Raw genomic sequence first — 23,437 nt, 5'->3', positions numbered from 1 at the left:
AGGCCATTATGTGTATTTCAAACCATTATATAAATGGACTTGATCTGGTACTTCTGAATGTCATTAAACTCCTCCCACACCCGTAACAACACAGTTACCATGGAAACGAATACTTTGGAGAAGGAAATGTATAGGGAAGAAAGCAGATGGACTGGGGGGAGACGTACCCGCCGATTACTGTTTCCAGAGCACAGGGCTCGGTGGTGTGACACGGCCACTCTGAGTCAGGTTTTTATTGACTCTCCTTTGATAAAAGGTCTGGATAATTCATCTCGGCCTGAACCTGCTCATTCCGGCACACAGCTCTAAAACTTTATGGTACCGCAGGCCATTAGGCACCCTCATTTATTCAGACTGTCCCTCCCTGGGGAGGAGGGTGGAGGGAGGGTCTCAGCATTCAGTGATGCAGCCTCTGGGGCTGGCTGAGGATGGGCAAGGGGAGGCAGAGAGAGGAAAGGATGCCTACTTAGGGCATAGGTGGCGTGGGGTGAGACCCCGGGATTTTGGCCAGTGGCTGCTACCTGTCCCTCGGTCCCATTGTCCCCAGTGCAGCCAGAATGACAAAACTGTAGACTCTCGGGGTTGAAGGGGTGTTTTCTATTTGAAACTCCTTTATAAGAGCCTGGCCGAGGAGCTGCCCATGGCCTTGGTAGGCAGTGAGTTTCCTGTCTTTGGAGGGATTCAAGCATAGGCTGCAACGACCTTTTATTTTTTTTTAAGTTTTTACTAAAGTATAGTTATTTACAATGTTGCGGTAGTTTCAGGTGTACAGCAAAGTGATCAGTTATACATATACATATATGAGCTCTTTTTTTAGATTCTATTCCCATATAGGCCATTACAGAGTATTAAGTAGAATTCCCTATGCTATACAGTAGGTCCTCGTTGTTTATCTATTTTATATAGTGGAGTGTATTTGTTAATCCCAATCTCCCAGCTTATCCCTCCCCGTCTTCCCCTTTGGAAACCACAGTTTGTTTTCTATGTCTGTGAGTCTGTTTCTGTTTTGTACATAAGTTCATTTGTATCATTTTTTAGATTCCACCTATAAGTGATGTCATATGGTATTTGTCTTTCTTTGCCTGACTTAACTTCACTCAGTGTGACAATCTCTAGGTTCATCCATGTTGCTGTAAGTGGCGTTATTATTATTTCTTTTTATGGCTGAGTAATATTCCGTTGTATATATGAACCACATCTTCTTTATCCATTCATCTATCGATGGACACTTAGGTTGCCTCCATGTCCTGGCTATTGTAAATAGTGCTGCTGTGAACATTGGGATGCAGGTATTACAATAGCCTCTTATAATAAAGTTTGTTCCCAGGGCTCAGGTATCACTTTCTCCAGGAGGCTTTCCTGGGCCCTGCTCACCTGGCCTACAGTTTGACTGGATTCCTCTTCTCTGCTCCCATAGCTGTTTACACACCTGGTTACAGCCATTAGGACACTGTGCTGTAATTGCTGTGATATCCTTGGGACAGGGACTGTGTCTTTACATGCCAAGGGCCCAGCACAGTGCTGGGCATGGAGTTAGCACTTAATACGTGGTTGGTGAAGGAATGAGCACGCAGCACCACAGTACTCAAAAGTATTTACGTGGATTGGTACTTGGCAGGCTATTGAGCCATCAGAAGAGGGTGTAGACTAGATGACCTTGGGTCCCTTCTGGCCTTGAGAATCTCTGATGATATGGTTCTAAACCTGCAGATATGGTTCTAAACCTGACGATACCTAAATTTCTGTGTCTCCCAAGCCACAGTGCTTAACCATTAAGCATACTAACCACAAGGCTAAAGAGAAAAAAACAAAACCAAAACAACCCCAAATCAACTTGACATGAAATATGTCTAATCTCTCCAAGTGGAGGATGAAGTTCCTGAGGACGGAGGCTGTATCCAGCCTCTGAAGCTCCTGTACCCGGCACAGTACTGGGCTCATAGGAATATGTTTCATGTCAAAACATACCCCTGTATCAAAAAAACCTACTTCCCTTCCTTTTCTCCAGAGGTCCTTGCTTCTTGTCTCTTTCAAAACATGGTCCACCCCCCACCCCCAGAAGTGGTCCAAGAAAATGAGAGTTCTTTACCTATAAAGTAAACATAAGCTCTAGACAGCAAAGCCTGAATGCCTAAAATAAAAATGGAAGACCTGGGAGGGGGGTGGACTTAGGCTCAGGAGTCTGGGTTCAAGCCTTCGCTGTACCGCTCGCCAGCTGTGCTGTTCTGGGCAAGCCCATCCCTGTCCTGAGTCTCGGCTTCCTCTTTTCCAGGTGATTTCTAATGTTTCCTCTGTGATTCTCAAGTTGCCCAGTCCCAGCATCTTGGGAGCCACTGCCCAGGGGCAGAGAAGTTCACTGTCCTTGCTCTTCTTTCATTGTCTACTTTGTGCAAACATGATGCCATGAAACATTATCCTGGGAGATAATGGAGACCAAGCAGAACTTACAGACTTGGGAAGGGAAACAGGTCTGAGCTAAATAATTGCAAAATGCACTTCTATGTACAGACTGAGCTAAGCCCTTGGAAGGAAAGAAATATGAGACCATGTAACACAGAAACTTGATCGAGACTGGGGAGGGGTGGGTCTGAGGATGCCTCACTGGAGAAGTGACACTTCAGCTGAGATCTGCAAGTTGAGCAGGGGTCACTATGTGAAGGGTTTGGGGATGGGGTGTGGCGAGCATGGCCAGTATCCTAAGAGGGGGGACCAGTGTAGACAAAGGCTGTATGGCAGGCGGGAATATGCCCTGTTGGAGGAGCCAAAAGCACGCTGATGTGACTGGAGTACAGAGTATTAAGGGGGCAACATGAGGCCAAGGGGGTTGGTAGGAACTAGGTCACAGAGAGCCTTATAAAACATGCCGAGCATTTAGGTATTTTCCCTACCGGCAATAGAAAGCTATTGAAATATTTTCAAGAGGAAAGTGACATTTTCAGATTTGCATTTTGAACTATTGCTGTGGCTAAAGGATGGAAGAAGAACTGGGAGGGAAGGGGCTGAGCTTGATGGACACAAGGAACCAGTTAGGAGAGCACAGCTGCAGTCCTGGTCAGGGGGCGTTGGCGATGGGTAAGGGCGCTGGCCGTCAGATGGGCAGAGGTGGACGGATTCGAGAGACAGTCGGGAGGTAACATTTCTAGGTCTTGAGGAGGATTTGAGAGGGGTGTGAGGGAAACTGAAGTCTGAAAAGGAGCCTGGCAGGGTCTGTGGTCTAGATGGCCCCCAGCTCGCCTTAGAGCAGCAGGGAGGGCTGGTGGCTGGAGGAACAGGTCTGGGGAAAAGCTCCGAAATCCACCGTCAGATGGAGGCAGGAGAATGGAAATGGTGGGCTCCTTGTTCCAAGGCGCCGAGCTAATTAAATAACAATCATAAAGCGCCCTGGAAACCTGAGTCTTGCCATAAATAATAAACAGGCACGTTATACAAATAATGAGCTTTGCAGCCCCAGTGGAAGAAAACACATCAGTAAGAAAAATGAAGTAAGAAGAAATGCACCCAAAAGCTCCAACTAACAAAATGACGGTATTAGCCAGTATCCGGGGCGCCCTGGCAGGCGGTGAAGGGACTGTCTCAGGAAAATGATGGTGGGCCCTCGGCATGAGCCAGACTCTGGGGGACGACAGGCAGAGGGCCAGGAGCTCGAGTGTCAGCCGACCCACCCTCCCCTGGGTCAGGTCCCCGGGCCAAGTCCAGACCACCGGACTCCTGCCCACGCCGCCAAAAAAGAAAGTGCAGCTTGTCCTGCAGGCCAGCGTGACGGCCTCCCAGCCATCCAGGGTCCAGCTGACATGGGCCCGAATTCATTCTCTAAGAACAGACACACATCTGCCTCTGGGGCTGCCGAATTTCCTAGTGCTGGTTTCTTTGGTGACCAAAGCATTTAAAATTATGGGGTGGGGGGTGAGAAGAGGGTTTTTGAATCATCACATTTCAAAGACGGAACGGAGATCATATCCAACATTACCCAGTTTTGCCCACTAAGAGGTTATCTATCATCCCAGGGTTTAGGGATCTGCCCCAGGCCATACACATGCCCATGGGGCACCTCTACTCATCATCACTCTGTGAGGGGACAGACGGGGAGAAGTGGACGTGTTAGACTCATTCTTAAGGATTAGGGAACAGGGGTGCAGGAGGAGAGGATGGGCGCCCCTGCCATCCCAAAGAACTTCCGAGCTGCTCAAGATGCCTGGGTTCTCATCCTCCAGGGCTCTGTCTCCCTCACAGGCTGAAAGGCAAGGACGTTGGCATGCAGAGCCTGGCCTAGGAGGATGGTGCCCCCAGGGGCTGTGCTGCAGCCTGAGCCTGTGTGGACCAGTGGCCATGGAGCAGGCCTTCTCCTTCCTCGGCCCCTCCCGCCCCTCCCGCCCCTCCCGCAGTGGCCCACCCCCAGTCAACGAAGCTGCCTTTGCTAATCACTTGCACTTGTTTCTTTCTGGGAAGATGAAAGTGACAGTGCTGGGAGGCATATCTGCTTTCCCTTCACTGAGCCGGGAGAAGCAGCCGGTCCCTGTGATTCTGAAGGTCTGGGGACTCTGCTGCCCACCAGATGCGCAGCCGGAGGAGAGAGGACGAAAGCCTCATGGGCAGGCCCACCTTGGCCTTGAAGGGACCCCCGGGCAGGGAGGCCAGGGCTTCACGGCTTCCCCTCTCCTCCTTTAAGCATCCTCTTCCTTACTTCCCCTTCATTTCCCCCTTCAAGAGTCCTAGGGCCCAGTAGCCTTTTCTGGTTCCATAGAAAGAAAGGGTCTTCCCTGGCCTGTGTCTCCCTCCCCACGTCTTTCCTGATTTTCTCCCACATCAGCTGGGGAGTTTCCTGTCTTCTGCCCCCGTTTTCTCCTGCCCCTTCCACTTTCTCTGTATTTTCAAGTCAAAGCTTTAGGGGCTTCCCCTCCGATCATGGCCTCAGCCTCCTCTTTCCAAATTCAACGAGGGCTGGACTGGATGTCAGGAGAGCTGGGTTGTAGTCCTGGCTCTTCCAGCAACTTCCTACTGACCCTGGGCGAGTCCTTCCATGGTCCCAGATCTCCCTGGGTGGGTGGGCTGTGCTACAGTCGCTAGAGTTGCTCACGGTTCTAACAGAGAGGAGTACTGGGCTTTCTGAGAGGCAAGCAGAGCCCCTCATCTGACACTACGCGAGAGCTTCCTATTCTGCCCTTGGATAGGATCCGCCCTGGGTAAGCAACGTGCATTGAGCAGGTGAGTGGTTCTGGGCTCTTCAGGAGAAATGGGTAATCAGGTAATCGGGGGAGGATGGAAAGAGGAAAGGGAATGGGGTGTGTGTGTGTCATGTTAGGGCACTTCCCCTTGCATATCTGATGGGAAATACCTGCCTAGTGATGCCCCAGATGACAAGGTGGCCCAGCAGTAGGAGGGGTGAGGAAGGAGGGCAGGTGGGTACAGGACGGACAACCCCACTGGTGGCCTCACCTCCTAGCCCTCCGCTTGGCTGACCTGCCCGGGTCCTAGCCTTCCCGGAGGGACTGTAGCACTGGCCTCGGAGGAGAGGCTGAGAGGTAAGGCTTATGGAATTGCTGGGGATGTGGAGACTCGTGCTCTACGTCAGGATGCCCTGCCTCCTGAGCTCCTTCTCCAGACCCACCTTACCCTTGTGGGTGGCTTTGGGTATTCCTCCATTGCCACTCCTGGCACTCATTAATTACTTAAATTGAAATTGATTACTCCCTATGTGCGAGACACTGGGCTAAGGCCCAGGGACTGGCAAGGAAATGAGGGAGCAGGACCCTTGCCTTCCTGAAGCTAACTCTTAGGTGGGACAGTTAGAGTAAGTGCCACAAAGTAGATAGGCTGGTTGTCACAACGGAGCACAATGGTGGGGGCCAGAGGGGTATCTGTTTTAGGTAAGGTGGTCTGGCAGGACCTCCTGTGGAGGTGACAGCAACACTGAGATGCGCCTGTGTGTTTCTGTTGGGAGCGGGAGGGCAGGGGCTATGTCTTATTTACTTTTAAAGCTCCAGTGCTTAGAACAGTGGCTGTCACTTACTATGAAAGATTGGTATTATTTTTATGGTGGATATTCTTTGAAAGTTTGATGAATAAATAAATGATCTCCTTCCAGCAGTTCCTACTTAAAGCACCATGTACTTAATCACATGAAGACAATTATGTCAAACAAATTGAATAGTCCCATGCCTAGTCTGTCTTTATTTGCACCTTTCTTGACAGCCCTTCATTGATTTTTGTCCATATCTCCATTTGACGCCTCAGATGTGTTGAGTCCAAACAGGAAAGAACACACACACACATGTTTTACCAACCACCTCCATTCCTGCAAATGCTGCAGATGCTACCCGAGAAGCTATTACGTGCTCCTAAATAGAGCAAACCTCTCATTAACTATCACATGCCTCCTTAAATGATTTTTTTTTTTTTTTAGGCAGTACGCGGGCCTCTCACTGCTGTGGCCTCTCCCGTTGTGGAGCACAGGCTCCGGACGCGCAGGCTCAGCGGCCATGGCTCACGGGCCCAGCCGCTCCGCGGCATGTGGGATCTTCCCGGACCGGGGCACGAACCCGTGTCCCCTGCATCGGCAGGCGGACTCTCAACCACTGCGCCACCAGGGAAGCCCCTTAAATGATCTTTGAATAGTGTTTTCTTTGTATTGCTTTTTGTAGTTTAACGGCACCAGTTGCGTTTACTCTAGCTTATGAGAAACCCCAGATCTATAAAGTTCCTGTTCATTCATTATTTTTCTCTTGCTTCTTCTCAAGCTGTTATGTTTGGGGGGAGTGTAGTGAGGAGGAGAGAGTGGAAGGAAAAGAAAATAAAAAGATACCAAATTAAGGAAACAAATGAAATAGGGAACGACTTCTCCCCGGGTGACAGACACCCTGTTAGATACTGTTAAACAGAACAAACGTGCTTTAATACAGCACTAGTTGGTTTTTTATTTTTATTCTAAATTGCAGATATAATGCTCACCGCCTTATCTTTGATGGAAGAGGCAGCTAATTGTTCCAATGTCTCACTAATTCTAACACCCGGGAGAAAAAATTATCATTTTTAAAACTCTTCTACCAATTGTTCAGTTTACAGCAAGGAGTGTAGTGCAGCGGGGACAGAGATGTCTGTTTCTTGATCTATGTCACAGCTGCGATTCCAGTTCAATTATTAATATGTGGAAGTTATAATCATTTTGAGTATTGGAACAAGATAATTATAAACCATAAAACAGCTCCCCATGCTTGCCGATGCTTTTTTCTTATGTGCAAACATGTTGGAGTTTGGGCATGTGAGCTTTAGAAAGAGAAAAAAATGTATAATATGGCACTCGGGGCAGTAAGCCTGGCTGGAGTGGGAGCAGAGAAACATTCTTTTCCTTTCCAGGCCCCTCCCGCCTCCCCTCCTCAAGCCTCCCACCGCTCCAGAGCCAAAGCTTACCCCCCCCACCCCCGGCATCCCTCCTTCTGCCCCAGTGACTCACCCGCCTCCTATCCTGTCTCCTCTGTTAGCGGAGATTTGTAACTCCTCACACATGGTGGTTTCACTTGCTTACCACCCCCTTGTCTCCTCGTTTACCCAGAAGCAGCAGCAGCTACTGTATGTGCTGTTATGTGTGAGCCTGAATGTGTGCGGGGGGGGGGGGGGGGGGCATTTGGGAGGGGCGAGAATCACAGGCACAGAGGAAGGCAGGGCTGGGGCTTAGCCGTTCTGTTACCTCCTGGCTATTGCCGTTGTCTCTGTTGCCTTTTCCTTGATTCTCAGTTTGTCTTCACTGGCGGAGGGTATAGATTGGGGTAGAGCATTCCTAACCAGGTCAACCACAGTCAGTTGAAAGGAATAACCCGTTTATATGGATTGTGTGTGTTTGAAGAGGGCACTTAGAGAGAAGAGGCATTGTTCTGGCATCTTCCGTTTTTAACAAGAAAAAAACAGTTTAAAATGCCGCCTCAGCTTAGTTGTTGCACAAAGTAAGGCTAACTGTCCTCAGAAGTCATCTGGTGCTGGTCGTGTTTCCAAGTCCTCCTCTAGTCCTCCCTGACTTTCTTCCTTCCTTCTTTACTTGAACAAAGTCTAAGGAGATATTAAGGCTGCATTTATTTTTCTTACCATTTTCCTAACCTCTGGTTCAGAGTATTACCATCGTACATTTCTGCTATGGCAAAGAAATGGATTGAATTGTGTTCCCCGACTGCACCACCCCCCCCGCCACTGCTCCTATGTTGAAACCCTAACCCCTAATTGTGACTGTATTTGGAGATACGGCCTTTACAAAAGTGTTAAGGTTAAATAAGGTCATAAGGGTAGGGCCCTGATCTGATAGGATTAGCGTCTTTGTAAGAAGAGACACCAGAGCGCTCTCTCTCTCTCTCTCTCTCTCTCTCTCTCTGCCATGTGATGACTCAGTGAGAAGGTTGCTGTCTGCAAACCAGAACGAAAGCTCTCACCAGAACCTGACCATGCTGGCACCCTGATCTTGGACTTCCAGTCTCCAGAACTGTGAGAAAATAAATTTCTGAGTTTAAGCCAGTCTATGGTATTTTGTTATGGCAGCCCAAGTCACTTGTGAAAATTTGGAGGGAGTCAAATCGTGTTCATCAGCCTTGTGATATGAATTTTTTTAGGCCCCAAGATCTTGAGTCAGTATCCTTCTACTGAGGTCAGGCACTCAGAGCTTGAGCTTTCAAATCCAATCCAAGTCCTGACTTTTTGGCACCCCTGTTCCCTGTGACCCTCATTTCAGCTTCTCTAATGAGCATTGCCAGCAAGAGAATGTGTCTATTCAGCACCATGGACAGAGGCATGCTGTCAGTTTCTACAAATTAGATGTTACTGCCTCGGCTCTCAAGAACGTGGTGTTGGGAAGGGAGGGGTAGGCTGCGAAAGAGAAAAGTCAGGAAGGGATACTGACTGGTTGGATGCAGAAAATGCAGCCCTCAACCCTGGCTGTGCTCAGCCACGGAGCTCCGACAAAGAGGAAGTAGCTTCTTGAGGCTGTTGCCTTCTTACACAGACAGGCATTGAAACGGGGGAGGTGATAGTCTTTATGTTTAATTGTGCTGGCTTAACGGCTGTCAAACTGTCAGTATGATGTGTGCTGGCAACAAACCTACAGCGGGTGAGGCATTAGGTCTGGGGAGCACATGGGGTTGTGGGTGTCATGGTCTGTGGGCTGGGAGGAGGGCCAGCTAAGGAGCATAGGAAGATGCGAAGGAAGAGCATAGGAAGAGCTAAGGAAGAGCATAGGAAGCTAAGGAGCATAAGGAAGATGTTAAAGAAGAGCATAGGAAGATGGCTAAGATGGTACAGGTGAGCTGCCTTTTTCATGCCTGGAATGGGAATGAGGCTACAGGGACCCTGGTCCTTGAGTGGGGAGGGGCCCAGCTCATGGCAAGCTGGGCTGGTGAGAAGCCAGGGTTTCATTTGTCTGACTTTATTGAATAAATGGCCTCCCCAGCCATTGCTTACCTACTTTTGAAGCCTGACAGTCTGTGGCATCTGATGGAAAGGCTTATGAACTGCATGGAGACAGATGGCTGGGGATGAGGAGATTGGCTCTTTATTACAGCAGGACCGTCAGTGACAGCACTCCTCTCACATCCTAGCCTCCATATCAATGTCAATACCTTCCTCCAGCCTTCTGTGGCCCAGTCAAACCTCAGAGGAAAGACCCAGTGCTAGAGGAAGGCAGAATGGCCTATGAGTAAGTGGGAGAGGTAGGGCCGATGGAGTCGGAAAAGAGGGCAGTTTTTCGAGGGGAAGTTCTTTGAGAATCAAAGCTCTGCCTTATTCTTGTATAGTATCCTCCCAAATGCCCCGTGAGGTGCCGTTAATTCAATAAGCGTCCAAGACATGTGAATGATTAAGGAAAAGGGCAGAGAGGTCTGGATTAGAAAAGATAATAGAAGCAGATTTAATTGCACTGGGTGGGTAGCTGAGGAACAAAAGGAAACAAAGAGAGAGGAAGAGAAGGAGGGGGCACAAAGGGAGGAGGGAAGATAGCATATGAAGCATGCTCCGAATCAGCATACAGTGCTTCAGGCATTAGGTCCTCTTCCCCATGTTACTAGCTGGACGGCTTCACGGAAACCAAACTGATGTGTCCACTGTCCTTTCTGAAATGGCCCAGGCTCTTTTTCCTGGTACCGTAGTTGTAGGGCATAACTTCTTCCCTCCCCATTTCCCCTGAGAGGGCGGGTTCTCACTGACCTTCATTCATTCTCCGAAACTTGTCCTTGGCCATGTAGCCCAGCACCAGACAGCATCCTCTCTTCTGGAGCCCCAGCTCTGGAAGAAAAGCAGAGGTCGGTGAGGTGGGAATGGGTCAGGGGTCAGTGCAAGGGATGTAAAGCTTGTTGCTCTTATAAACAGGGCTACTTAATTACTTAACAAACATTTAGAAAGCACTTACTATGGTCCAGACATAATTTAAGACCAATAATTTCGTCATTTGATCCTCACCACAACCCTATGAGGTATATGCCATTGTTATCCCCATTTACAGACATATTAAGCAGGCAGCCTTGGGTGAAAGAGCTGGTAGGTGGCACAGCCGGGATTTTGAACACAGGCAGCCTGACTCCAGCGTCCATGTTCATAACCATTACTCTATAGGTTCACGAGGCCCTATATATCCCAGGCATAGGGACTATGCTCTGATCACACTGAGATTGTTGTCAAGCCAGAGAAGAGGCAGAGTCCAGCCAGCGGCGTCCAGGATGGAACAGTACAACTAGACACAGTGGCCAAAGGAGTGATGGGTAAATTTGGAAGAAGACACAGGGGTCAAGGTGTAGGTAGAAGGAGTCTATCTTTTGGGAGAGAGTGAATTTCTGGGGCTGGGGATCCCTGTTCATCCTTATATTCAGGCGCAATTCAGCATTGTCATCCGGCACTTATGAGGTGTAAACACAGTGTAGAGCACAGGGGTGGGGATGGCTGAGAGACGTAAGACACAGACTCTGGTCCCACAAGACTTTGACCCAATGGAACAAGAGGTTAGAACAACAATTCCAGGTAGAGAAAGCAAGAGACCGTTTTCTCCCCTACGATATTTTGTAAATCAGTGCTCATTGTGTGTGAGCGTTGGACTGGAGTACCTCAGCCAACCGGGCAAGATTTCCTCTCTGGTATTTATCCTTTCTTCCTCACCTGTCTTCAGCACTTGTGGGCTTTGAAGCAACTCCACACCAAGTTTCTCTTTTGACCCTCACAACAACTGCATGAGGTAGGCAGATCGGTTATTACTATTCACATTACGCAGATGAGAAAATTGAAGTTCAAAGACGTTAAGTGACTACCCATGATTATTGTAGACTCCCTGCCCCTCCCTCTTTGCTTTGGAGTCGTACAAATGTGGCAGCTGTCATAAACTGGGTAAATGGATAGGGGTATGATTTCTGGAGGTGGGGACGTGCCCGCAGCTCCTTCCAGGCTTTGCTAGCTTTCTGGACGCCCAGATACTCTCTCCAACGGTTTCTTAGAGAAGGAGGTTCCCCCTGAGGGGTGTGTCACAGCAGCTTCTCCCACGACACTGGGTGTTCCTCTGAGCCCTAGACAGTCTGCATCTAGGCTGTCAGAGCATAGAGAGGCTGGGCTCGTTCTGCCCCCTACCCCTCCACCCACCTCTTGTGGCCCAGGCCCAGCCTCTCTGGGCAGCAGGATGAAAGGGCCCAAGAGACACGGCTAAGTCGAGCTCAGGGGCTCCAGCCCCAGAGGAAAACAAAGTGTGGTGGGCGGTGGCAGAAGCCATGGCCCAAGGAGGTCGCAGGCTTTGATCTCCTGATTCTTTAAAGGGGTTTATTGACTATCAGTAAAGAGCAGAGAAGCAGATCTGAGCGTGCCTTTTCCAAAGGCACTCACTTCTCTTCCTTTCCCTCCACGCTTGTCTGAAGGCACGGCCAAAACGCCCTCACTTCAAACAGCCTTACATCTCAGGCGCTCAAATTGACGATGTTAAGTTCCCTCATCCAAGGCCTTGGCCCTTTCTTCAGGGGCTCCTGCTCTGTTGAAAGCCGTGCGGATCAAAGGCCCTTTGATGTTTACTTACTATATTTGCGGATCCTTTCTAACAACCACCTTCAAGAGGCAGGAATGCGGCATGCCAGGAGGGGGCCAGCGGAAGCCCAAGCTGTGGGGAGGCTCTGAGCTCCAGCAGACAATAGCCTCTTGCCTGGCGCTGTATTGAAACCTCAACATGCTGACGACAGGCAGAGTTAACCAGCCCATTATAATTGCATGCATATTGTTCATCATCACAATGATACAATTGCTGATGATTCCTATTCTATTTTCCACTGACTTCTTACGCTCATCTGAAGCACATCTGTAGCAGCTCCTAATGAGAAACGGAGCCTGGGTTCTTGCATTGAGTCCAGGAACGAGCCCAGGTGAGCACTGAGGGGTGGAGGGCGGCAGATGCTGGATGGATTTTGGCCCGTGTTCGTGCTGGGCTTCCTGGACAGTCCCCTCGACTCTCAAGGAAATGGAAGAAGCACGATTCTCCTAAAGATTTCGAGACTGGGGACAACCTGTTGACTCTGTGTTATCTGGGCTGGCTGTCTCTGCCACTGCAACCGACCCTGTCCTATGTCATATATAATATGCCCCCGGGGGAATCGCCCAAGGAAAGAGGCTGCACATACGCACGGTTATTATAAGTAAGAGTCTCACTGACCATGTCTGACTTTTGCAAATGAGCAGGAAAAGAAGTTTTTTTTAAAAAACCTGATTAATAAAAGAAATGGAGGACCAGGCAATTTCTCAATGTATTTGGCTCATTTAATTTGACACTTGTGGGTTAGTCTTAATTATTTAGGCGGCTACATTACAAGGCCCTAATAAGCACACTGCAGAAATGTATTAAGTGAGAGGGCTCTCTGACTGAGTCTTTACTGAGAAGTGGGGAGAAGCCACTGGGATCTTTGCAAGAAAGAGCAGGTTGGGGGATCAGCGAAGTGGGAATTATCTAGCTATCCATATATGAAAATTTGGGGTGTTCTTGGGAGAGATATTGCAGAGCTAAATTAGAGGTCATTGTTTCCACATGAGGAAGCAGGCCAGGGGCCAAAGTGAGGGAGGGGAGGAGAATCTAGAAACACAGGTGTGGAGGATGGGTGTGGTCAAAGATACTGACCAGAGAGAGAGAGCTGGGGGGAAGCAGGAACCTATGGCATCCTCTTGGGAAAACGCCACCAAGCCAGATCAACCAGGCTATTACGGGAGACATGAAAGAATGTGATAGAAAGAACAATCATTGTTGAACAATCATGGTGAATCAATGATTGTCAATCAATCAAAAGTGAATCAATCATTCACTTTGTGATCTAGACCAGCCACCAGACTGCGACCTTCCTTGTCACATGGCATGGGACCGATGGTGGAGTCAGGGTCCTAGATGCTTATTTTAGGACAGCAAGATGATGGGGTCTTCTCCACGTAGACTTTGGGGCTGCAGCCTTTGGCTGAGGACTAATCAGTAGCAGAACCAACAGATGCACTGAATGTACCCATGGGAAATGATGGACGCGAATGGAGTCATCCTGGCTTAAAGGACAGTTCAGAGCAAAGAAGGCCAGTGTCACCTGCAGATGGGGATGTGGAGGCCGCTGTCTCAGGAGGACAAAGAATTACGGAACGCTGCTACACAATGAAACATTCCCTGGGAAGCGGTGTGTTTCTTAGGGAGAAGTCCAGATTGCACCCCAAGAACTCCCGGCCTCTAGACTGAGCAACAGAAGGGTGAGGATAGTGCCTTTTTAGGCTCAGAGTCCTTAGTCCTAAGCACAGTGCCTGGCACGTGGGAATGGATCAGGAAAAGTCTGACTTAATGGGTAGTAATCAGTTCTCCCCAACCTGGGCCAGAATGGAATCAGGAGGGCTTAACCCTGGCACAGTGGATTAGGTAGATGCAGATGGTCTGAAGTGAATGAACATTGTAATTCATCAGAACAGGAGTCTGGGAAGTGTGAGGTTTCCTCTCGGGAGGAATAAAGAGGGATGGCTTCCTAAATGGAATGGTTTTCCTTCAGTTTCAGAGGGTGAGGATGGGACTTTTTCTAGCCCAAGGATTCCTTATTCTTACTAGTAATCATAATGATAGTGCAGTGATATTACCTCACATTTGTGGGATACTTATTTTTTCACGATGCTGTCATATTCACTATCTTATTGGGTGTTCACAGTAGCTCTGTGAAGCACGCAAGGCGGAAATGATTTCCTCCGTTTCGGTTTCAGAAACAGGCTCAGAGAAGTAAAATGACAACTCAAGGCCAAAGCACAGTTGGTAACAGTGCTCAGGCTAGAATCCAGGTCTGATTTCTGGCTAATTCTTAGGGTAGGTTCCGGGATCCCAGGGCTGCTGATGCCATGATTCAAGACAGAGAAGAGACAGCAGAGATCAGTGGTCCTGGCTGGGACTGTGGGGTGAACTGTGTCCCCCCAAATCCAGTGTTGAAGTGGTAACCTCAGTACCTCAGAAGGTGCCTTTATCTGGACAAAGAGACTCGACCGAGGTAATCAAGTTACAATGGTCAATGGGGAGCCCTAATCCAATATGACAGGTGTCTTCATAAACAGGGGAAATTTGGGACAGACACACATATAAACATGGAGACAGCCATCAATAAGCCAAGAAGGGAGGCCTAGAACAGAGCCTTTCCTCACAGCCTTCAGCAGGACCCAACTCTGCCAACATCTTTTGTGGACTTCTAGCCTCCAGAACTGTTAGGTGATACATTTTTGATGTTTAAGCCACCCAGTCTGTGGCTCTTTGTCACGTCAACCCTAGCAAGCTAACATAGACAGGAAGAGGGGAGAAGCTGGTCTTCTATAGGACCTGGCTATTTCCATTGGCCAAGACTCTGACTCCCATCCCTTGGTCACAGGGGATGCAGGGAGCAGCATCGCACGACCACTGAAAAGGCTTGTGAGAGGCACCAACTGATTGGAGAGCGGCCAGAGGGGCTGCTAAGGTGGGACAATGGGGGTGGTGGCACAAGAGATGATGGGAAACAGGGCGGGTGGGGAGGGAGGGCAGCTGTGGGTCTTGGTGGCAACCCAGGATGCTGTGAGCATTCCTGCTGCCAGCGTGAGGATGACATTGGCTAGAAGAGTGTTTGCTTATTGCCCCAGCCAGAAACAAATGAGCTGTGAGGTGACCACGGATCGAGCTGGTGACAATGGACAGGTTCCACGTCCTTCTCCCTCACCATTTCTTTCTTTCTGTTTTTAAATTTTTATCGGAGTAGAGTTGATTTCCAATGTTGTGTTAGTTTCAGGTATACAGCAAAGTGAATCAGTTATACATATACCCACTCTTTTTTAGATTCTTTTCCATATAGGCCATTACAGATGATTGAGTAGAGTTCCCTGTGCTATACAGTAGGTCCTTATTAGTTATCCATTTTATATATAGCAGTGTGTGTGTGTGTGTCCATCCCAATCTCCCAATTTATCCCTCCCTCCCTTTACTCCCTCGTAACCATAAGTTTGTTTTCTACATCTGTAACTATTTCTGTTTTGTAGATAAGTTCATTTGTACCCTTTTTTTTTAGATTCCACATATAAGCGATAACACTCAGTATGACAATCTCTAGGTCCGTCCATGTTGCTGCAAATGGCATTATTTTGTCCTTTTTTGTGGCTATCCCTCACCATTTCTGAGGCTATTCGGTGCATCTGGGGGCCCTTCTGTCCCCAACGAGCCCAGTCACAGTGGTTCAGGGGTGCCTGCTGAGGACTAACCCTTTACCACCTGAAGCTGTTAGATGGAGCAGGTCCCCAGAAGCCGACCTAACAAGAATAGAGCATGATGGGCGGGCAGTTTGGTGTGGATACAGCAAAGATTTCGGGAGAAGAGAAAGTGAGACAAGGCAGGAGACAGAGTCAGGGACCAGACCTGGAGGACCTGGTGAGCCTTGCCTAGGAGTCTGGACTTTTCCTACAGAATGCTTAGCAGAAGAAAGGCCAGACTTGCGTCTTATAAAGACCATATTAGCACTGGGGCAGATGTGGCTGGGAGAAGGTAAGACCAGACAAGGGAGCGCAGCTGGGAGACTGTGGAACACTCCTGGCGGGAGGCGATGGGATGACATGTGCCCCCTCTTCCTGCTCTCCCAAGACAGCCTGAGAGGAGAAAGCAGGTGAAAGGACCCTGGGCTTCTCAGAGGGACATTCAGAGCTTCCACATCCCCGCCACCTTGACACAGGAGAGCAGTGCAGGGGCTGAAAATAGCTCCCCAGATAGTTCCAGAGAGCAGGTGGAGAAGATGTCAGCTGGACCTGGTTGGAGTCACAGGGGAGCCCTGGGGGGTAGGGGCGGCCACGTATGCTGTAAAACTACCACTGCCGGCTGGAGCCTCACTTCAGCCCTTAACAGTCCTCAGGGCTTCTCCGGGCTTCAGTTTTCTCATCTACGAAATATGGATACTGGTAGTAAAACCCTTCTCACATGGTTGCCATGCAAATCCAATGAGACAGCATTTGATGAAAAGGGCCTCCTCGAATGAAGTACTGATGAGGGAGAGTTCAGGAAACAGAAACAGAATATCAGACTGGGGTTTAGAGATCATCAAATCCCCTTCTTACCCTCCTTTTTTTCTTTTTTTTTTTTTAACAGCTATGAAAGGGGAGACTCAGGGAGGTGAAATACCCTGTCCAAGGTGATAAAATGAGCTGTTAGGTGGCATCTTTGAAGGTCAGTGTGGCAGAGACAAGTCAGCTGGGCTGGAGGAGTGAAGTGAGTCAGGAGGACCAGCCAGGGGGTGTCACAGGCGAGGCCACAGGACCAGAGGTGCTGGCGACTGAGAGGAAATGGCGACTCGGAGAGATGTTCTTGACCGAGACAATGGGGCTAAGCATCAGAGTGGCTTTAGGCCGAGGAAGGGGACAATGGCAACGACAAGGTCTTTAGTGGGGAAGACTGCAGGAAGTGAGGGGGCTGGGTCAGAAGTGATTGACAGGGCTTCCTTGGTGGTGCAATGGTTAAGAACCCGCCTGCCAACGCAGGGGACACCGGTTCGATCCCTGGTCCGGGAAGATTCCCACATGCTGCGGAGCAACGAAGCCCGCATGCCACAGCTACTGAGCCTGCACTCTAGGGCCTGTGAGCCACAACTACTGAGCCTGCACACTAGAGCCTGCATGCTGCAACTACTGAGCCCACGTGCCTAGAGCCCGTGCACTGCAACGAAGGGTAGTCCTGCTCACTGCAACTAGAGAAAACCCACACACCACAACGATGACCCAAAGAAAGTGATTGACAAAGGAAGCCTATGAGGTTACATGTGACGACGGTGCATTTTGGACTTCCTGTATTTGAAGGATCCCCAAGTGAACAGGTCCTGGATGAGTACATGAGCACAAGTTCAGATCTGAAGAAATACATTTTTAACCAGCTTCACTGACCTCGGAGAGCAAATATCTTGGTCTGTAGACCAATTCGTAATGTGATGAATTATGTAAAAAGCAGTGGGATGATACAGGTAACCTCTGCTATAGTACGGCTACCACCCCTCCATAACCAGCAAGTATTTACAAAATGCGGCAGCTATAAAACCCAACCCACGAACACTCGAGAGGCACGATGCTCAAGACGAAAATATGTAACACAAGCTTCCTCTCCCAATGAGATTATGATCCAGTTGGTTATGTAAGGCATACACCTGTGAAAAGGTAGCGTCAAAGACAAGCAATGGTTCAGTTAGAGAAGCGTCATGAGGCAGGGCTGGAGTCATTTCTACGTGAACGACAATAATTGCTGTAGGGGTCCCGACGAGGAAAAAGGAGCTCAGGTGGTCGGGTGGGCCTCCTAAAGGACCTGGGGCGCTGCAGATTTGTCTGGGGTTTGCCTTGGTTGGGTGTCTGTGCCCATGGCCTCTCTCGTAAGTGATTGTTCATCACAAGCCTTTCTGCCCGGTGGTAGCCCCCTGGTGGCAGGATGCTGGAGTCTCACGTTTGGCGAGTTCTCGCTATGATTCTGCTAAACTGCTTTCTGCATCGGGTCTGCCTAGTCCTGTTTTCAGCATAATTCCTCACATCCCAGGCAATAAGGGTGCCCATAAATCATGCAAAGATCACAGTTTTCTGATCAAACTCTCTAGGAAAGAGTCCTGAAGAGTGGGATAGTAAAGGTTTATTAATCCTGTCTAGTGCGTGGCTCTGGGCCGCTAGGACAAGTAATAAATGTTTAATAGACCAATAATACCTGTTTCATAATTTTTGAATTGCATTGCTTGCTAATGCTAAGTTTATTAAAGCACTATAAACTTTACATTGTTGTAAAGACATAATTGCTCTTTCATTGCTTATTTAATGAGTTAATTATATTAGAACTAAGTTTTTCACTGTTCATGTTAAGTATCAATTAGTTCTCTTAAACAATTGATTTGTATTTAATTAACTATGCTATTACATACCAATTAAATTCTTCTAAGAGAAATCTGAAACACACGTGGTCTTAAATTAAATTTTTTAAAACAATGAATTACAGAAAAAGCTCACATCTAAGGCTTCCCTGGTGGCGCAGTGGTTGAGAGTCCGCCTGCTGATGCAGGGGACGTGGGTTCGTGCCCTGGTCTGGGAAGATCCCACATGCCGCGGAGCAGTTAGGCCCATGAGCCATGGCCGCTGAGCCTGCACGTCTGGAGCCTGTGCTCCGCAACGGGAGAGGCCACAACAGTGAGAGGCCCGCGTACCGCAAAAAAAAAGCTCACATCTAGTGACCCTCTTTTAGGAAGAGTTGGCAATCGTTGTGATAATTCCAAAAAATTTTTGTGGCCACCAGCCCATCCTCACTACCTCCTGCAGGGAGCAAGGCTCCTTCAGGCCCCAGATGGTAAGCGCCTTGCGGCTCCCTACAATAGCAAGGACCAACATCGCGGCAGCCCTTTGCCAGCCCCCGCCTTCTCAGCTGCCTCAGCCGTGCCATTTACTGCCTGGCATGGCCCTACCCCAGTGTGGCCAAGGCAGGCAGCATATCCGCAAATTCCTCACCACCAGCTGTGGGGCCCATGACTGTCTGTGTTGTTCCTGGCCCCAGATCCCATGTGTCTGCAGGGTCCTATGTGGTCCCCAGTCCTCCAGCTTCTCCAAATCTCTGCTCACTGCCCCGAGTCTGTACCTCGTGGGCAGGAAAAAGACAGCCCTGGGCATTTACTTTCCTCTTCTTGTTTCACCCTCACACAGACGTTATGAAGCTAGGTATTATTATTCCTGTCTTTGTTTATAAAGAACTGGACATTTTAGATGGGTGAGGAGTTTGCCAGCGTCCCTCAGCTGTGAGTGGTGAAGCTTGGGCACACCTGTGTGCCTGACTCCGTGCCTGGTGTCTTCCATGCTGGTCTCCCTTCTCTGTGAGATACGACTCCTCACCTACCCTCAGATGCTGCCTGGGGGTCTTTCTCCCAGCTGATTAATTGCTTAGAGTTCCAACGCGGCCACCAGCTGACTCCAGACGTGGCCTTCCTCTGGGCCACTTGGGCATCCGTGCAGCCCCCAGGGTCAGCAGAGTCCACCACACCCCTCTGCACCCTGGAATTGGGACACTGGCTGCCCACCCCTCCCCTGGGGGCTGGACGTGGCCTCGCCTTGCCCCTCTCCACTGGCTGGTGTCACCCACCATGGGGCCAAGCTCACTTAATTCACCAGTGCAATTAAAGTTGCCATTTACTGATTACTTATGATTGATTAGTCTCTGGGCTGAGTACTTTGCATGTATTATTTTCTATCGTAAAAATTCTGTAAGGTAAGTCCTATTATTGTTCCTAATAATAGGAAACTGGTAATCCAAAAGATTAAATATTCACTCAGGGTCAAACAGCTAGTAAATGTGGAGGCCAAGAAAACTGACTATAAACGAGGTTCTTCGTGCTACTAGTATAATCTTTTTGTGAGAGGTGCAGGGAATCGGGGGAAGTTTAATAATGTTGGTGGAGAAGTTTTATGGGAAGCAGTTTTATCACATGTACGAGAAAACCTCAGTCATCTCTGATTTAGGATATCTAATCCCAGTGCTTAATTGCTCTGTGGAGGAGCGTGACAGAGAAACGAGATGATGAAGGCCACCCCTCCACGCCCTGGCCTGCCATCAGTCTACTTATCCTGTGAGGAACGGGGACTGCTGAAGGCCATAGGCCTGGAAGGCTTTTAGACTTTTCCTAAGAGCAAGTTGGGGGTTGGTGACTAATGTTTGAACGGGGCCGATGCTCGAGAGCTGTGGCCCTGCCCCTGGGTATGCTCAGCCTGGTACATGCAGTTAATTACGCCAGGAGGCCAGGCAGAAAGAGGGCATCTCTCCTCTCCTTTTTCTAGTAGGACCAAAAAAGTCCCCAGTGACTAAGGCTGAGGGCAGTGGGAGGCCTGCAAGGTCTCCCCACGTCCACGTGCTCCCACCCCGTCCCCTGCCCTTCTCTTCAATACCAGATCTAAAGCCAGAAGGCAGAGCCCCCATAAGAGGCTATGAATGTAAGACTGATTTGTGGTTTGCTATTCACACAGGTTCGTAGCCCCATTGATCAGGTGGGGCTCAGGAAAGTTAGGTAATTTTTCTGAAGTCACACACCTGGGAAGGGGAGGAGTCAGGATTAAAATCCAGGTGCATTTGATCCCAGAGCCCAGGCTGTGCCCTTCTGCCAGGATGTAGCCTAGATGCCGCACACACAGCTCAGGTGTCCCGCACAGACCCCAGTGGGAGGAAGGGGACCACGTGTGTCCAGAGGGTGCTGGCCAATTAGGTCGGAACTGCCAGGTGGTCGGGGGGCTCTGAGAAGCCCCCGTGGGAGCCAGGTCCCTGGGAAGTCATGCCTGGAGAAGGAAGGGTGGCCTCCAGAGAGGCAGGGGGCGAGGGTAGGGCAGGGAAGCATGGAGGGGTGGGAGTGGGGGTGGGGGACGAGAGGAGCAGTGCTGCTGTTTAGTTTTGTGCTTACAACCCCCCCGTCACCCATTTATGGCCCAAATAAAATCATAAAGGCTGAGGAAGAACCAGGAGGGTCCCATAAAGGCCATGAGCTGGATTTAAAGCATTTCTCACTGGAGTCAGGTGGGGATGGCCAGGCTTTGTCCTCAAGCCCACATCCCACTGGACAGGGCTGGGGTGGAGGGAGACGTCAGTTCTCACCTGGCACAAGGGAAGAGGGCAGAGAGAAGGGAAATGTGTCCGAGGAGTGCGGGGAGGGGAGGGTCTTTTAGGGTCTTTGGGATGGAAGGGGGTAGACTAGGCCTCAGTGAGCTGGAGGGCGCTTCCTCCACTTTCTGGGTAGAAAAGCAGGACAGGAGGGAGACCAGGTGGTGGCACGTTATTGTCCCCAGGCCAGGCCAGTCACAGCTGCCTAGTTCACAGTCCGGTCACCATGCCGTGCCTGGCTGCGTGGGCTGTGTCCATTCAGAAGCTGCACACCTTCCCCTGGGGCAGAGGAGGAGAGTGTGAGTGAGCGTGTAGCCCTCCTGACTCTGCCCCTCCGTCCACACTTCCGACCTAGGGCTGTCCACTAGCACATCGTGACTTGGGCTGTTTTGCGGGTGAGGCTGGCGAGGAGGGGAGGGCCAGGCTTGGCCAGACCTCGTCCCCCAGGGCAGTGCCCAGTTTCCCGCCCACCCGGCGAGGCAGGAAAGTGGATGGTGGGGTCCATAGAGGAGCCGGCGGGGACGGCAGGGAACGCTGCTGTCCTCCCTTTACTGCAATCCTCCTTGAGCTCCACACACCCCATTACAGCTCTGTATCTTATAATGAAATCGAATCTGCCAGTTACCTGTCAGCATGGCAGCAATTCTAGCTCCCTGGAGGCTTTCTTTGTTTATTTTTATTCATTTATTTATTTAGTAATTATTTATCTAGCTACATGGGGGCCCTAGCCCCGTGTTTCTCTTGCCGTCAAAAAGCACAGATGTGGACAGGAGAGGGGCAGGCGAGGAAGACAGAGTGAGGCAGGTCCACCGGCTGAGCTCTTTCTGGGGGATATCTCTGGGAGTGGGTTAGGGTGAACGCCATGGGCTGGTTCTAATCCCATGTTCTTGTCCAAGGTGACTTATGGACGGTCCACTATTTCCAGAAAGCTCCATGGAAGCCCCTTGCCCCTAAGGGACTTGAACATGGGTCTGAGAATATGGCTGTGACTGGGTATCAGGACTAACACACTTACAGGGCTTGGCAGGCTTAGAAGCACCCGTCAGACACAAGGTCTCCTTGAGCCTCACCATACCTGAGACAGCCCCAGAGGAGGGTACAGAGGATCAGAGAGGCTCTGCAACTTGCCCCAAGTTGCCCAGCTGGTGCTGGCAGAGCTAAGATTTGCACACAAGGCTTGGGGTAAAACCAAGTCTTCCCACCTCCCCCAAGAGCCCCAGCTCCAAGCTGGCAGCCCAGCAACAGAAATCAAAGCGCCTTTCTTCTCTTTAATGATAACCTCTCAGCAGTGAGGGGGTGGAGGAGAGCCTGAGAGCTTTGATTAAGGAATCAACCTCAAACAATTCCAGGGTAGCGATTTTGAACCACCAGCCATCACTTAGTAAGAACATGAAAGTTTATTTATCACGAGGCCAGCCCAGCAGGAGGCTGATTGCTAATAGGCGTGCCAGGGGCTGCTAGAGCTCTGCACACGTCAGTAGCCAAGCCCCGGAGAGGTGACCCCAATCGGGGCTATCAACTTGGCAACCCTGCCCTGCCAGGGCAGAGGGCGCGGTTGCTGGGACGGTGTGAGAGAGGGAGAGGAAGGCGCATGCTTGCATATCACGGTGGGAGAATGGGAAGGAATTCTAGACTCCAGCTGACACCTAAACCATTCTCCCCTCAAGAGAAAATGGTATTTGTTCACCACCTGCTGGCTGGCTCACCCGTGGGCTGTTTACTACTTCTGGGAGCAGGCATGGGTGGTACCAGGAAAGACCTGGACCACTCCTCCTCTGTCTGGGGGCAATGGAGCTCAGAAGTTTCAGTACACGTGGGCGGTGGGATCCATGATCCCAACAGGTGTGACCTGTTGCCCATAAGAAACCACCAGGGACCTTGACTCAGGCTCCGGCCAGTCCACAGAGGACATCACAGCCATGGGAAGGAGGCTGGTGGCTCAGATCTGACCTGCAGGAGGATTTATACCTCTGATTAATCTGGAGAAGGTTCTCTGGCCAGAGGGCACAGTGAGGTGGGCTAGTCTAAGACACAGAGGGGCCTTTAAACCCAGGGGCCTGCTGAGCAGGAAGTCTTTGGACGGGACAGCCAGGTCATCTCCCTGCTCCTGAGACAAAGGGAAGCCAGTCCAGGAAGCTTGGACCATTGACCCCACGGTCTGTGAGACTTGTCACACAGTAGTGTGGAGCCTTCCGCTGTCCCTGGGCTCTTGATCTGAGGGTCCACCTTCATTGTTTCCTTGATCTGTGGAATGCAGACCTCCTGGTCTGTGGTGAGGACTGGAGACTGATGCAGAGCGCTGGGAGGTAAGGAGAGGTGTGTCCCTATTACCTGTCCAAAGGCACGCAGCCA

General features: G+C 50.1%; 1 protein-coding gene across 2 annotated transcripts in view; it reads right to left on the bottom strand.

The window, feature by feature from the left end:
• The window catches only part of KIRREL3 (kirre like nephrin family adhesion molecule 3), a 545,001-nt gene that overhangs the window by 111,026 nt on the left and 410,538 nt on the right, over positions 1–23,437 (bottom strand). The window contains exon 2 of one of the 2 annotated variants that reach the window (XM_027092960.1): positions 10,174–10,251. In XM_027092960.1, coding sequence (XP_026948761.1) covers positions 10,174–10,251 — 78 coding nt within the window. Of the gene's footprint in view, positions 1–10,173; positions 10,252–23,437 lie in introns of those variants that run through there. The other variant, XM_027092962.1, reaches the window with a different exon arrangement.

This window comes from Aethalodelphis obliquidens, unplaced genomic scaffold (genome assembly GCF_003676395.1).
Source record: "Aethalodelphis obliquidens isolate GAN/ISIS:26980383/991018 unplaced genomic scaffold, ASM367639v1 scaffold82, whole genome shotgun sequence".
Taxonomy (NCBI): Eukaryota; Metazoa; Chordata; class Mammalia; order Artiodactyla; family Delphinidae; genus Aethalodelphis; species Aethalodelphis obliquidens.
The sequence above is the reverse complement of the archived record's forward strand: the minus strand, read 5'-3'. Positions and strand labels throughout refer to the sequence as shown.